The 16933-nt window shown below is 40.6% G+C and overlaps 1 protein-coding gene across 1 annotated transcript; it reads right to left on the bottom strand.

Moving 5' to 3' along the window:
• Window positions 1-4188: 4188 nt before the first annotated feature.
• On the bottom strand, window positions 4189-6084 carry nppc (natriuretic peptide C). Its single transcript, XM_053851662.1, has 3 exons — window positions 5900-6084; window positions 4983-5277; window positions 4189-4600 (listed from the first exon to the last, which is right to left on the bottom strand). Exons 1-2 carry the CDS (start codon window positions 5990-5992, stop codon window positions 5005-5007), a joined length of 366 nt encoding a protein of 121 aa, XP_053707637.1. The 5' UTR covers window positions 5993-6084; the 3' UTR covers window positions 4189-4600; window positions 4983-5004.
• Window positions 6085-16933: the final 10849 nt, after the last annotated feature.

The raw sequence follows: 16933 nt of genomic DNA, 5'->3' as shown, positions 1-16933 counted from the left end.
CGTGACCGCGCTCTTCCTCCACGCGGATTCGAAGCAAGTTTATTACTTTTTTTTCTTTCTCTTTCTCCCTCAAATAATAATCATGTTAATCTGTGACGTTCCTAAAATATATGAGGATATAGGCAGCACGGTGTCACGCATTGGAAATCATGACTTGATAATGAAACAGGCCGCACGTGGGGCAACTACCGGGGTCCTCCTCCTCTCCCATGCAGCTGTTTAGATCATCCACGTGGTGTCAGTCACTGATCAATAACTTCATTATTTCATGAGACCGGCGGAAGGTAATGGGGCAGATGTGGCTCCTAGTCTGAGGCTCTTGTTCTCATGCTCTGGGTTGTTAAAGGACAGTGGCCAGAATTGTATTATTTAGCAAATACACTTCTCCAGCTCTCATCTCCATTGACTTCTGCCTGAACAAACAGCCATGAGTCGTGAAGACCGATCCAGCTTCATGAAGGAGTGTGTTCCACTGAATGGCCCTCTCTGATCTTTCAACTTGCACTCTGCATATCCTCACATCGATTTAAAACAAACAGCCTCACCCACTCACTTAGCTCTGAAAGCACAGCCTCAAGAATCTCGTGCTACTGCCACTACAACTCCAACTACCACACAGCCACGACAATACCAATAAATGCACCTCCGCCAAGCAGCTTCAGTCCACACCAACACAATCTCCCAATGACAAGGTATCCTTAATAAAAAAAAAAAATCCTGGACCCAGACAGACCACTCCCACATCTGAATAATTTGTTTGGTGTCTAATTTCACAATCTGTCCATTAACTTTTCAAGTACTTTTGAACAAAGGCAAAAAAAAATGCAGTACTACAAATAATAATATTAAATAAATAATATTTATCCTACTATGGCTCAAGTAATAATAACAATACTAATATTATTATAGGCGGCAAAGTGGAGCAATGGTGCTGGACCATTCTAGGTGGAGTCTGTTCTCCCTGTGCCTACATGGGTTTTCTCCAGGTGCTCCAGTTTCCTCCCACAGGTGTGTTTGTGCCCTGCGATGGACTGGCGACCTGGGAGAGGCTCCAGCGCTTCCTGCAACCCCGACCAGGACTAAGTTAACTGACAATGTATGATCATCTTACATGCATGTATTATTATTACAAAACTTTTTATGTAGCACCTCTCAGAAGGCTGTGGACAAAACTATTGCTACTTCAACTGTGTTGTCAAAATTGTCGTTACCTAATGTCCTACACAGAAAGTTTGAAGTCCTTGGCGTTGCTGATGAGAAAGGTCAACCTCTTCGGTTTTGATGCACATTAGGAGAGATTTTAGTGCAATGTCTCCATCTATTGGGCAACATTGATAACAGCAACGTTTTCAAGATGATCATGAAAAATACACCTTATGTTTCATCCACTTCTATATAATGAAGTTCATTGGTCTTGCATTAAATAGTACTTCATTGTTTTTCTGAATATTATATTATTTTATCAATATATTTTGTCAATCTCTTAATCCACCAATTTGTAAACTCAATTTGTTGAAAGGTGGAAATATGGGGATGAAATGGCATGAATGAAGCTCTTAGAAGCCATGTTCAATACTATAGTGTCTCTCCCACAAAGAGAGCAAGTCAAAACGAAAACTGTAAATCAATTTACAGTGATGAAGTCACCGTGTTTAAACCGAGTTTTCGGCTGCACAGACTACAGTTCTATTGTTGCAGTACATTGTGGGAACGATAAGGGCATGAAAACCGCCGAGAAGCAATTGTGAAACCGTGTTTATAAAACACCTAATTTGATTTCGTCGAAAGCTTAACTTAAAAAACTATTACCACTGTGAAATCGTTCTCATTTGAAGCCACAGAGAGGCAGTGTCGAGTTTCACATCCTGACCTCAGCGCATCACTGCGCAAGCGTCTCTTGGCGCAGTGGGAAAAAGACCTTCGGACGCTTCACCTTTTCACACTTTGTACTTCCTGTTCTTGGATTGAAGACTTGTTTTCATACAATAGATATAGAAAAGATGAACCTCAAGTGCATAGGAGCGCAAAAAAAGTATCATCTTATAGAAAGAAGAAATGGAAACTCATCCAAATGTGGCTCATTGTGTTCATTCTGAAGAATAAGAGTAAATACTTCAAATAAAACCACACAATTTAAATTTATAATAACTGATGATGCTCGGGCCTGCTGGATGTTCGGCTCCCTAGTCACCTCTGAGTGGTTTGAGTGACTTCACACTCATTTACCAACAACAAAAGCAAAGTGACTAGCACTAGTTCTTGAGGATCTGGAAGAAAAAAAAGATGTGCTCCCTGCCCTCTGTGTCTGCCCACTCGAAACTTCCTATTGTCTTTGAACCCTTCCTAAAAGAGTCGCAGATTTACGCTGGAGAATGCGTATCTATTTCTGGCCAAACTCCCAGACGACTCCGGAGATTTAAAGTGGGCAGTAAATTCTTTGAGAAATCCTCCTCTGTAATATTTTTTTTGGGACGATGTCGATATTGTTTTAGTTAAAAGTTTAAAAGTGTGCTAATGGCCTTAAATATTTGAAGGTGCCAGGCCGGGTGATGGATGAGCCCCACTGGCGTCCACAAGCCTCACCATGACGTCATCCCAGATTTGCATCTGCTGTTGGCGGAGAAAAGGAGGCACATTAAACTGCTGTAATATTTGAGAATTATATTCCTCTTCATCAGCCCTTTGATGAAATGAAATGCTTCTTCAAAATTCAAACTTCTAAGTGCGACTATCTGCTTCAAGATGGTCCTTTGGGCATAAGCTTTATTGTGGTTAATGTGTCAACTTCCCTCATGGATGTGAAGAAAAATCTCAGTGGGTGTGATCAACTTGCATGATGGAAGTTGTCCTCATTGGCTCTTCAAGAGCTTCACATACCTGGCTGTTGATCACGCTCCATTCTCTGGCAGTGTTAGATTACTCCTTTATATTTGTCCCACAGGTTCAACGTGTCGCACCAGCCAACGACAACAAAGACACAAAAGACCCCCAAGACATTAAAGATACACGTTTAAATGGCTGAGCTAAAAGCTTCCATTCTGGTTTGAAACAAACTTTACACTTAAGCAACCATTCGTGAATGCACCGATGCAAGGTGTTTGTCTGGGGCAACTTAAAAGTGACGATATCGAAAGTGAAATGGATGAATAAAATATGATTTTGCAGTAGTTGGGATGAATGAGGGTTTTAGGGCCAGTATTAAGTTGTAAATAAAAATGAAGACATTTGCTTTCATGTATGTCCACCCACCCACTCACTCATCCATCCACCTTTCTGTCAAGTGTTGCAGGGTTCCCCCATTTATTTGTCCACTTTCATGTAATAACTAATTGAAGGAGAAGAAAACCCAATACTTTTGTCATGATAGTTTTCTTGCTCTAAATTTGTTACAACTACCATGCAAAACTATCTCTGTGAATGTGGATGCTTTTGTGAAACTTCTACCTGCATAGTTCTTATATATATATATATATATATATATATATATATATATATATATATATATATATATATATATATATATATATATATATATATAGAGAGAGAGAGAGAGAGAGAGAGAGAGAGAGAGATCTGGCAAATCCATCACATATAATGTGATGTTGCATCTTTTAAAATCTTTATTCATGTTGAAATGACTTTATATATTTTTTCTGACATAATGTTAATGCACTCATATCTTGATTGTGTTTATCAAGTCTTGGGAGTTTTATGTCGAATGAATTATTATTATAACTGTTTTTCTTCTCACTATTCTTGAAGTCCAAACACAAACAGGTGTCTGAAGTTGGTGCGTTTAGATGCAGGTTAGTGGGAAATGTCGCCGTCTATCGGACAGTGTTGATAACAGCCATGTCATCCCTAACTATATGACATTTCATCTTCTTTGTGAAATACACTTGTTAACTTGTTAACTCAGATTGTAGATCAGAGTTGCCATTTTGATTAGAAGCCATATTAAATACTACATCACTTTATGTTATTGTCATAATTATGTATAAAAATATTCCTATGTTGAATATTAATATCAATCAGCATTATTATTTCCAATAATGATGAGAAAGGTGAACACAAAACCCTCGGAGAACTGACATAGGTGCACATGAAATGTTCTTTTTATCATTTTTCTTAAACATGTACAACTATTTGTGACAAAAGATGAAACAAAAGTTACAGAGTTGACCTGCATTTTGCATCCATTTTCAAAATGTTACATAAATAAAACTCATATTTATAAATATCTCTTTTTTATAAACATATAAATAGTATTTTTTAAACATAAATACATTTATGCAGGGGAAGATGAAGTACATGGATGTACAGCAGCAGCAGCAACAATTTACAGCATTGCAGTTTTGTTTTTTTTGTTATTTTTACGTCGTCGTTCGGCATGTGGTGAGCATCTGGTGTTGTTAGGTACACATATGTATGTGCGCCTGCATATTCGTCGTATATACTGCATGTGTATGAGGGGAGCTGTAGCGTTGTCATCTCAGTCTCTGTTTATGCTGGTCATGGTGACTTTCGTACCGAAAATCCGGTGAGTTTTCCCCCTCAGGTGAGAACAAACCGATGTTGTTCTGACCTATCGTCCAGAAATCTGTAAGGGGAAAGAAAGGGAGACATTAGATGATGCTCCGTGAAGTGTGTTAGAAAAGTCTGACTTCGGGGAGTTCAGGTGAACTCTGGTTTCCTCCCGAACAACATCAAACAACTAAACTGTGATATAAAAACTCCCATTCTGTGTATGTACAAAGAGCCAAACAACTTGATATTAATTTGCTGTGTCAGTTAAAACTACTGCAAAAAGCTGCAACAACAACGCAGTGTCATCTGCAAACAATGCAACAAGTGCTTTCGCTGCAAGTGAGAAGAACCTTCTCGACTTTCAGATATTTTCTGACTCAATGGTCTCCAATCTTTGAGGCTGATCCCACCGCCATATCTTATCTAATATTCCACCAAGGTTGAAAAAGACTCACCATCCCACAACTGCCACCAACACTAGCAGCCCATCCCACTGATGGTTCCTATTCTGTCCATCTTGTGTCCAAAGCAGCCGCTCCTCGACGACGAGGCACCTTTCTTGGTGCCAGGTTTATGCCTCCTCGGTGTGGGTTGGTCGTTGAGGAGTCGAGCCCACATCCCTCTGGCCCGGGTGTCCATGCGTAAATCACGCAGTAACCGTATCCGAGAGCGCACAGCTTCTATCCGCCGGTCCCTCTCCTCAGACTCCAGAAACTCGGCCAGCTCCTCTCCAAGCAAACTTCTTAAGGACTGAAACCGAAGATAACAAAGGTTTAGATCAACAAATGTTCGTAAATCACGCGTGTCGTGATACTTTACGCACGTTGGTTTGGTCAGATTTTACGAAATTTCACTGAACAATTGGACTAAAATCCGAAATGGAAACGTGCAGACTCTTTAACAGGTGAAGTGTGAGAGTCAGTTTCAAATGAAGGACACGTTTATGTTTAAGAAAATCGCTGTTAAGTGTGTGCGCATCGTTGCCTTTACGCGCTAATTAAGTTTCAAAACGATGTGTTGTATCGTGTTTGATGGATTTATTTTACATTGCGTGGGCTATTAATGAGTAAATCTGAAGTGTGAACAGCGCTGGCGATTGATAAAGTGAAGAATAAATGAATGAAACTATGAATCGGTTGTTGCAATTTAGCGCGTAAAGGCGCATTTTCTGTTCTAAAACTACGGTACATGTGATTTCTAATTTCTACTCCGAGTTGGCTTTTACTCATCTAAATGTAACGGATCAAAACAAACGTTATTTTAATAGAGCAACCAAATAACTGAGCGTATATTTTGGTGGGTTTTAATCGACAGTTCTCGATGCGCAAATTTGCCACTTAACTTGACGGTTTGAAAGCTCAATATTTCTTACCTTCTGCTGCGCTTGAGATAAAGGTTTCGCTCCAATCCTCACTGAAAGCAGCGTCACCAAAAGTCCACAAGCCACCAAGTACGACAAGTTCATTTTGGGATGGATTCCTTTTTTTTCTCAGAGTGGGGTCGCCAAAACAGGAGCCAATCAGCTGTTCAAAGACCAGCGTGCGTTTCCTCCTGAGCTCCCTCAGTGTTCCTCTAGAGTCAGTGCATCCGTGGACGGAGTTTTATAGCCAGCCCACGGTGATGTCATGACAACCTGCGTAACGGTCCTCCTTCCACCGCGCTCCCTACCTGCCTGTGGTACGTCATGCCAGGGATTAATTCGATTACAGCAAGGAACAAAAAAAGCTGCGGTCATCACGGGTTTTGGGGGAAATGAGATGGGTTCATCTACTTCTCCACTTGTCCGAGTGAAACCGAAGGAGCTTTGAAAGAGAGCGCTCTTTGGTTTACAAAGTGGACGCCTGACACAAAACCCCAACGTTCTACAGTGAGTGTGAATGGTATTGCTATTCTGGTGTCGATTTCAAAGTTGTTCAAAGGACTAAATATGAAACTGCACCTGCCTTTTATCTCCATAAGAATAACATTTCAAGTCCACTGTAAGGTATTTTCAAATTGTTTTTTATTTATCCCGACAGGCTTCTTTTTCCCCCCCATTGCTGTGCTGAGAATTTCAATCGGATGACTATAAACATGAACTCAAGTATATGATTATGACTATTTTAAAGAAGGTTTTTCTGATCCTCTGGCTCTGCTTTTTTTTTTATAGGATGCATGGAGGAAAAAAATGCAACTGATTTTTAACAGAGCTCATCGGAAGAAGTGGGCACTTTTAAAAATAATCAAAATGCATGGATTCAGTTGGACTGTAAAAATGTTGATTCAAGAATAATATGTAAGGTGCTCTTATGATATGTTACAACTCTAAAATGTATTTACAACTTGATTTCCACCTTGACTTTGTGCTTTTTTTTTTTTTTTTTTTTTTTACCCCCTTACTTTTTCTTCTCCATCACAGACCTAGATTCAATTGGATGCATCTGTTTGACTACAAAGACAAATTGACGATTGACAAATTACTACTACTTCTTCTATTTAAGTTATTAACAGCAACAATTTTTCAAGTTAAATTTACCTGTATATAAAATATACACTTATTTTGCTTATTAACTTATATATGTATATAGGTCATATCTGATGCCTTTCAAATTAAACTAAAATGTTACTTTTTTCAACATTTTGTGTCTGGTCAAAATAAATACTGAATAAAAGTAAAACAAGCAAACAAAGAAACAAACAAAGCCACATAGACTTTAAAAGTAGATTGAAAAGAAAGGACATTTTAAAACAATAATCCTTACAAATGCTTTACTTGAACATCTCATTTGAACACAAAAAAAAAAGATTTGGCAACATTTAAAGGCTCCGTCTGGGCAACCTTAGTTCACATTTTTAATGCTTTCTCACTGTGTCGTAGCATTAGCATCTTTATTAGCATTGGCAATCCTCAGTGGTATTTAGATCGAAAGCACCCTAAGGAAACTAGTGAAAGAGCAAGGCTCCATTGGGACAAACTGACAGTAGTTTCCATAAGTGTAACTTGGTTTTCAGACCTTAATTGATCCCTAAGTACTTTACAGCATCGGTCATTGCTTTAGCTTGAACCACATTTGCCAACCAAGACACATTTAAAATCATGTTTGTTTTTTTACTCCATGGGTGTGTGTCTGTGGTTTAAAGATGCTGCACCAGTCGCAGGAATGTGCTAATGTTCTCATCTTCAAAGGGTGGTGAGTGTGAAATGAGGCTCTTAGAAATCACAACACTGTGGTCCAGAGCTTGAGAACATTGGAGAAACGATGCTGCTGAGTAAATTTACTGGTCAAATATCGCCTTGCAACAAAGGTGGTCTGATGGAGTTTTAGGATGATGCCATATTTCTCACAGTAAAATGGAGAAAAGATGGGAGTCATTTTATGGAGCCGTTTCAGGGTTGATTTCCTCCTCAGTCCAACACATGAGAAATCCATTGCTCGATCATTTGATGGATTTTTTAAAAATCATTTATCTGCAATAATAATCGTCCTACAAATATACAAATACAAATGTAACAAAAAAAAAATCACCTTCAGAAGTTTTGGCAATTAAATTTAGTGTCTATGGTGCTTGTTTACAAGCTAATAAATTAGATGCATTTTCAGTATCTTGCAGAAAATGGAGTAAATATCTGTATTTTAAAGGATTTATCCTCACACAGCTGCATGCAGTTACGCTGCTGTGAGCGCTGCGAATGATAATTCCATTTGGAAATCTGCAGTGTCAGGAGGCACTGTCTGTTTTGAAACACAGAGTGGCAGTATTTGCTCTGCCGAAAAGTGAACACCACTTTACAGTTACATGTTTGTTGGATCAATAGGATCATAAACATCTCCATTATTGACATAAAATCAGCACTCAGTCGACTGATCAACAGGAATTTGAGATCATTTTCTTAGTGATAAGTGACCTCAATGACCCCCATCAATGAAGAACTACAGATGGATGGAAGCATAGTCACAGAAGATCAAGATGCAAACATGCACTTGATTCTGTAACCCAGGCTGCACACTGGTTTCAACGACACATCGGGTCAACATTACGTGCATTAGACTGTTTTTTTTTTTTTTTTTGGCAGAGACATCGGTAGAGTTTGTGGAAAGTCATGGGCGTATGAGGTAATCATACATAGCTTGTTTACAGTGTTCCACACTACAGAAAAGCTGCATGTGTTGTCTGAAAATTGGATGGACACTTTGCAAAATAAGTAAAGAATTAAACATGGAAATGGAACAGAAGCAGCTTTAAAAACATGCACCACAGAAAATGGTAGAAAATCTTTGAGTATTATGGCAAAATTAACTGAAGATGCAACTGATAGTCATGAAGAATGATTGCTGTCATGTAGGTGGTACAAATACACCTTCTATCAAGTGACAATACCCTTATTTTCTGAGCTGAAGGAACTGGTTTCATTCACCCGTACTGAGCCATTCTGTGTCGTCCTCGGGCACTTTGACCGACCCAGGGTTTTGCATCAATTTATTTTCATTGCATCACTCAGTCCAGACCACATGCGCTTGGACTTCATCAATCAACAGTTGATGGCACTGCATATGTAAAAAGAATTCATCACTCCTGGAGGGAAAGAAATAATGTTGAAGGAGAAACTCGGTTAAAAAACGATATGTCACAGTAGTGCCATATTTGAGGGCAGGTAAGGACAAAGTGACGTGAAGGGAAGAACCTCTTGTGAGTCGGATTTGGATCAAACAAAGACCATTTTACACCTGCTGGTCAACTGAGATGTAAGAGCATCACTGTAACTCACTACGTAAAAGGAAAGATCTCAAGATCGGTCCATTTTCACGATGTATAATCTTCAACATTGTGTTGTGCGATTCATTAATATGTAAAAAGTACACACTTATGTCTACACACTGATACCAGAGGTGCTGATACTCACTCATTTATTGTTCTCAATGGAGATGGGAGAACTGGACTCAATGACCCTAGTGTTCTCTGCCTTGTTCAGTGATTCTAACCATGACTCTACAGCAACTGCTCAGGCGGTAAATGTAGTAAAACTTGTCGTCTGTATTGATGACTGAACCATGCATGGCATGATGCTATCAACAAGCGGCAGCAAAGACACATTTTTTTAAGTTTTGTCTTAGTGTAGGTGTGAACATTTCTGTAAAATTCTGTAAAAACATTTCTGTTTTGGGAATTTCTCTTCGGAGATCAATAAAGTATCAATCTATCTATCGATCGATCGATCGATCTATCTATTTATCTATCTATCTAAAAACACTTTAAATGTACGTTGGGGGAAAACAAACTAGTGAGTAAATTGGTAGGAAGATTCTGAGGTTGGAACTGCGAGGCAGAAGGTCGAGATGAAGACCAAAGAGATTTATGGAAGTGGTGAAGGAGGGCATGAAGTTGGAGAGAAGAGGAAGCAGAGGACAGGGTGAGATGGAGGAAGATGATCCGCTGTGGCGACCCCTGTAGGGAGAAGCCGAAAGAGAAAGAAGACTTGCGCAAAACAAACTAAAAAAATCCTTGTGCAAAACTGTGCAGCATAATAGTTTATAGTATATATTCATAGTTTCCTAGTTACACGCAATTGACACTTAAATATATATACAAACAAGTACAAATAAAGTACACAAACAAAATGGATGTTCCAGCAAAGTACAAAGGACTTCCCTGCTTCTTTTACCCTGCTGAGCAATGTTAATTTCCCAACCATCACAATTGGTTCTAAGAGTCGTGGGTCAGCGCTGTGATCTTTCCCTACACCCAAAAACACTGAGTGGAAACCAACCAGACCACATCTCAAGAGGTCTGTCAGTCAATCTAGCGACACATTCTTGCTCAGACTAAACCTATCTCTGCTGAAATAATGAGAAAGAATTATGACCCTGGCGGCGTGTGGCTTTGGAGCAAGACAGCGGCACATGGGTTTCCCTCTATTGTGAGAATTGAAACATGTCAAATTTGATGTTCTTTGTGTCGTAATTGCTGGTTTTCCTCATTTCCAAAATGCAGATGGAAAATCCAGCTCAATCTTGGAGGCACCTGTAGAGAAAAGAATCTAAGTGTTAGTGTCAAATGGAAGTCCCACCTCATCTCTTAATGTCATTGATGGAAACGATAGTCTACAGTGACCGTGTCGTCCCTGACAACCTCTCTGTTATATTTACATTTTCCCATGGCTGCTAATGCCTTTATTTTGAAGTGTCTTTCTTACTGCCTGTCACAAATACATCTTTCTTCTGACACATTTTTCCACATGACATCACACGTTGGTGCGAGCACCGTATTTGGCCCTCCTTTGTTTGCTGCTTTCTTGCCTCGCCTCTGGCTCAATTTGTAATCCTTCTTATTTTAAAAGAGATTTTAGGCTTTCATGTGGGCTGAAAAAAAAGTCTGCATCTGCAACCCAGAACACGAGACATTAGAGTAGCAGCGCCACTAGTGTCCACTGAAGCCAAGCTTCTTCCTCGTGTTTGTGTTAGACCAGCTACAAGGCTGCTGCGCTTCTATAAATACCGCTTTTATTACAAAGGCACTTTAATGCTTTTTACATCAGTTCTCTGGGGCACTCTGACCAAAACTATTGCAAGACTTCAGCTGCATGTTATGCAAGACTTGGTCACAATTATGATCAAAGTTTGTTTTTTGTTTTTTTTAATTCGTGAAATTCAAAAAAAGGTGATTTCAACATACATTGTTTTTGAATTGTATCAGTAAGACTTTATATGCTTCATCTTGAAACACTTATCATGCTACTCGCTCCCAAGCGCGCGGTCGAGTCATGTAAAAAAAGTAGGTCAATGTGCCAGGGGGCGGGGCTTAAAGTGGACCCCATACAATATCCCTTGGTATAAGGGTTATTGGCAGCAAGCTAAAGCATCATCTTAGCTTAGATTAGCTGTGTGAAAGAACCATGTCCATCCATTTTGGAGTATTATCAAACAGTATAGATGAACAACCTGCAGTATATATGTTGGATCCATTCACTACAAAGCTGGTTCACGTAACCCTCAAAGGACCATGGGGGGTTGGTGATGCCCTATGCGCTGTAAACAGAGCCACTTACGGACCTCAGAGAGTAACTTTCTCACCATGGCTAACTGTTGTCTCGAAAGATGGAGAAGTCTGTTTTCATCTGTGTTCTTAAACACCATGGTGTGAAGGCTCTGTGGATTGTTAAGCACTATTTGACAGACGTGGCACTGCATTACAGGTTTTGAGGAGATTGATATTTGTGATCGGACCCACAGGCACGGAACTTCCACCATGTTTGCAGTTCTTCTTAGTCCTTGTTGGTCATTCAATGCAAACACTGAGTCTCATGCGAGGCAGCCATTTTGCAAACTTTATCCTGTTATTATAAAAATCTGATATTACAATAATTAAAAATTTTATTTTGATATGAAGCTACTCTAATAGAATGTGATATCTGATTACTTTAGATGAAAAAGTGGGCGCGAGCTCCTCTTAAGGCGAGTGGAAAATGGCCATGGCACAGTGGAGAGGCAGAATAGAAGCCATTTTTCTGCATACAACAAAAGCAAAAAAACATTTGGACGTCTCTGGCTCCATCAGATCCTTCAGACTTGCTCGGTGTGACGTGAATATCGGGGAGCGCAACAATCTGCTTCCCTTACATTTCACCTCCACGTCTTGTGGATGAATTTTCCTGCTCTATATACTGTATCATCACTGTAAGATCTGGGCTCTGACTGGTTGGATCGCTTGATACACACTGAAGCTGTGACCTGGTCAGTCCAAACATGTTGCATCCCTCGCTCCCATACAGTTGCACAGTTTGTCGTGCCTTTCGATCGTGCCTCTATATTGACTTTCAGATGTTTTAATCCATCGGATTCCAAGTGAGCATACCTTGAAGCTGAATTATCTGGTGTCAATTATATTTTTAACTTTTCATTTTCACTCATCCAGACTGTGACTTCAGGTCCGCTCCAATGACTGCTGTTTAGTTCAGTTGTTGCACTGAAATAAGTCATGATTCTGATGATTCCCTTGTTATGGATGCAGTAGCAGGGAGTCAAGAGGAGGAAGGAGAGGGGAAGAACCTGCAATGCAAGTATTAAATCCACAAATTTCATCCAGAAAAACTGCTATTTCTAAACCACTAAATAAGCGTGGAGAGTTGAAGGGATGGGTGATGAGTAGAGTACAGGCAAGGAGAGAGTCAGGAACAGTGACAGAGATGAGGAGCCTTGGGAGCAAGACTGGACATAAAGAATGTGGACCCCAAGAAGAAGGAGAGGAAGAAGACGGATGAGGTTGACAACTGCATTTAAGGTGAAGCTCGGGGTGAGATCAAGACGGGTGAAGGAGGCAGGCTTGGTGAGGAAACCCCCGATGGGAGACGGACGAAATGCCACTTTGTGTTCCTACCAAACGTTTTTGGTTATTGGGGGCTGGATGACCCTGATGCCTTGTCGTCAAACTCTCCCTCGTGGAAGAACTCTGACGTGCTCGCGCTAGATTTGCTGCACAATATGAAGCATCAAGCCAAATCTAAAGTAAAAAAGGAGCCACAAGTGGAACACATGAAGAACAGCGTTTTATTGCCTCCTCCATGCACTTGTGTTTTCATTTTATTACATTTCCATAACCCAAAATAAATTCAGGATTATTCAGACAACATGAAGATGACTAACAATGCAGCTATTCCATTGCAGACAACCGTCCAAGAACAGTCTGGCCCTGACCATTAAATATCCCGGCCAAATTCCAAACTCTCCAAGAGAAAGGGAACATGAATGTTGCCTCAAAATAATCCATACACTTTTTCATAGTCCTGACAATGATGATTCATGCCACTGCTCATATATTTAACTCCAGAGTGAAACGTACTCCGCAGATTATTTCCTGTGTGTAATTTATGTTCTTGTGGCGTGTACAGCCCCAGTCGCAAAAACATTCCAATCGACGCGAGGAAAGAACATTCGAAAGACACTCTTAGGTCAAACTCCATTCTCACACGGATATTTTGTTCGTCCACCCGGACGCTGTCTGGCTCCGCTTTTACAACGTTACAGTGACGACAGAAGAGGATGGTGAAGTTAAAGGGAATTCATATCTGCCACATCACGACTACACACTCTTCGGAACATGTTAGTTGTCATTTACACTTTTCATCATTACTTTCCTAATATTCTTTAATCAATAAACATTTGTTATTTATTTCTTTATCTGTAATATTGTTTTCCCCATTATTTAAATTGATCTGTCCACACAAAGTCCTAGTGGTTCGAACGCTCGCCTCAAGCAAGAAGGTTTTGGGTTTGGTTCCCAGGTTGGACTGGTGGTCTTTCTGCATTGAATCTGCCTGTTCTCCCTATGTAGCACAGAAGCAGGGAGTCGAGAGGAATGGAATGAGAGGAGGAAGAACCTGCAATGCAAGTTTTAAATCAAATTTCATTCAGAAAAAAACACCATTTCTAAACCACTAAATAAGCATGAGAGCGTTCAAGGGAGGTGATGAGTAGCATGCAGGCAAGGTGTGTGCACCCAGCGGTGGACTAGCAACCTGCGATGGACTGCCGATCCGGGTGTTTTCCTGCCTCTTGCTCAATGACCGCTGCGGTAGGCTCCAACATGGTGAGTGCGCCCTGCGATGGACTGGCGACCTGTCCAAGGTGTATTCCTGCCTTTCACCCAATGACCACTGGCATAGGCTCCAGTAGTCCTGAGCACCCTGAACAGGACTAAACGTTAGTCAACTGAGGACATATCTATGCTTTAAATACATTTGTACATGTAAGACATTGGGTCCTACACTGCAGCTGCAGTGTCTGCCATAGTAACTCTCCTGTGATTTATTCAATAATATTTACTGGCCATACTGTCAACGTAGCTGTTACTCATCAGTTGTTGATGTAAATGGTGTTTCATTATGACCAAGCCATGTGCGGTATGAGAGGATCTGCACGTGGTGTGATGCAAGCGAGCTTCAGCTGGACTTTAAATCGAGAGATGCAGACGGTTCATGTCACTGACGCTTCACTTGGAAAACAAGAGACAAAAGTCCTGTTTGAGGCATGAGGTCATCTGAAGAACACGCATATGTAACTGAACAGCAGGAATAGCTGCAATGCCAACATAAAAAGAGACAAATTGGGCTTATTAAATGGCTTTAATTAGTATTGGGCGCTGAAGAAAAGAACACATGACGCTTTAATTCAGCATGAAAAGGAGGGTAGGCGATGAGGTTTCCTTAAGGGCCACTGTTGTCTCAGCCTAAAGACAGTGGGATTGTACTTGATTCAATGAGTATAGAGTACATATTTGCTTTAAATGTGTTACATGATTATATATTATTTTAATTTCTTTGCATTTTTTTGAAAGACACTAAATCTAAACATCATGAATATTGGTCAATCTTGTAAAATGGTGAATGTCATTGCAATTTCATTTCCCTAGGGTTCCCATTAGATTGGAGTAGAACAAACAAACCAGAAGAACACCTCAGACCTACGTGCACGTCAATTTAGGACAAATATTACTCGTGTTTTTTCAATAGTTGTTGTATATTTACAATACATGCCGTCCATGAATACAATTTAAATTGTAAAACATGAAGAAAATGTAAATTTATGTTGGTAGTTTTGTCTGAGGAACCCCACACTGTCCGCCCCTGTGAGAAGTGAGGGCTGCTGAGGCTTCATGGAACAGTGACCTTATACTCACAGCTCAGTCAGGTGCTCTCTGTTGTGTGAGGTTTCATTGAAACGGTTCAGAGCTGAGAGTGCCATCTAGTGGGCTTCGTCAAGGACACTGTTTTATGAAGCCTTGTCTGTGCTTGTTCTGTCTGTCTCAAACAGACTCTGAGCACTGAATATTTTGGGGAGTCACCACAAGTGAAACGCATGTTTTTTGTTTTTGGATATTGGGTCACTTGCTTGCTGCCCTTTGCTTCCAAACTTAAATCATAACTCAAGTCTCCATGTTTTTGTGATAGCCACAGATGTGAACGATGATGTCGGGCTCTGCTGATGGCTGCACAAGGCCTGCTATGATCGCTGTTTTACAAAGATGTTTACTTTTGTCTCTCACTGCTTTTGTTGCTGTTGTTCACTTAAAAGTCTTATTGAAATACATTTTATTCATCTGAAGTACTCAGTACTTCAGGGTCTTTGTCTCATATGGACTCTCAATCTGGGCCATGCTGGACACGGAATGTTAGATCATGCTACGATTTTTAAAAGAATCTCTAATGTTCTAAATGACCAACAAATTAAGCCCTCATTTTTGAAAAAAAAAAACAACAAAAAACACCTGAGTGCTACCTACGTGCCTTTTGAAGAACCTAATTTATGTAAGAGATAAGGGGATCTGAGATCTGAACAGAATAAAATGAACGTACAGTATGTATTTTGCTAAAACTTCAAATCATTTTCGACTAAATGTCGAATTGCGTGTGACGTGTATTGACTATGGTGCCATTGTTGGACTTGGTCTCGTCCTCTCAAAGTGTTGTCTTGTCTCAGTCATGGTACGCTCTGGTCTGGCTCTTGACTCAGGCTGGTCTGGGCTAAGAGACTATCTGACAACGCAGGTACAAAACACTGGACTAGTCACTGGAGAATTGGAAGTCGCAGATAAACCTTTCACAGCTGAAATACATAAGTCCACAGTGAAAATGGAGCCCAGGTATGTCCCTCGGTGGGCGATCTTTGACGTCAAGTCGGGCGAACTGCGCACACATCACACACGTCTTCAATGAGGGAGCTATTGCACACCAAACACAGACTTGTTATATTTACAGAATACAATACACGATTTGCATATTCAGTAATTTGTGATCTTTGGTGGAGCAAGTGTTGTTAGCGGTGACTGCAACACAGCCGCACATGTTTGGGTCTGGATTTGGCTCATAAACACTCTTAGGCTGTTTCAACTTTACCATGCGTGAATGTGATCTTGCGTGAACCTGCAGATGGCAACGTGTTTCATCTCGCCATTGAAAGTGGTTGCTTTAATCTTACAGATCAATGGCTCATTTATTCTGGTGCGGCAAAAGAGAAAGTAACCTGCTGGCGTGTGACCTGAAGAAACGTTCTGATGGCTGTCAATGGCTGTTAGCGCTACAGGCGGGAGCTAATTCAATAAAGGTTGTTTTCAACAACTAGGCCTCGGCTGCTCAGCTGAAAATGAGAGGAGATGTGCGACAGAAACCTAAGTGCTTTAAGAGTTCGCCTGAGCCTCCACATCCTGGGCAAAGTCAGGCATGTCAAGGAGCGTTAGCGGCCATGTTCATGAACTCCTGCCACTGCACTATAACCTGAGGTTGACCTGGAGAGAGATTTGGCACCATGCCCCTCCAAAATATAACGTGTACCCCTGAATTACTGATGTGCGGCAGTGCCCTTGGAGGAAAACCACTCTGGTGCTCTGCTTGAGGCCTTCAATTAATGGGGTCATTTGGTGGGCCACCCTGCAGAGT

The sequence above is a fragment of the Synchiropus splendidus genome, chromosome 1 (genome assembly GCF_027744825.2).
Source record: "Synchiropus splendidus isolate RoL2022-P1 chromosome 1, RoL_Sspl_1.0, whole genome shotgun sequence".
Classification (NCBI taxonomy): domain Eukaryota; kingdom Metazoa; phylum Chordata; class Actinopteri; order Syngnathiformes; family Callionymidae; genus Synchiropus; species Synchiropus splendidus.
Note: the sequence above shows the minus strand (reverse complement) of the source record. Positions and strands in the feature narration are given on the sequence as shown.

What these genes read in the sequence shown, in the direction of transcription:
- nppc (XM_053851662.1), bottom strand. Translation starts at nt 5,992, where the DNA reads ATGAACTTGTCGTACTTGGTGGCTTGTGGACTTTTGGTGACGCTGCTT. An exon ending in TATCTCAAGCGCAGCAGAAG is followed by an intron (nt 5,278 to 5,899) that starts GTAAGAAATATT and finishes CTTCGGTTTCAG; the next exon opens with TCCTTAAGAAGTTTGCTTGG.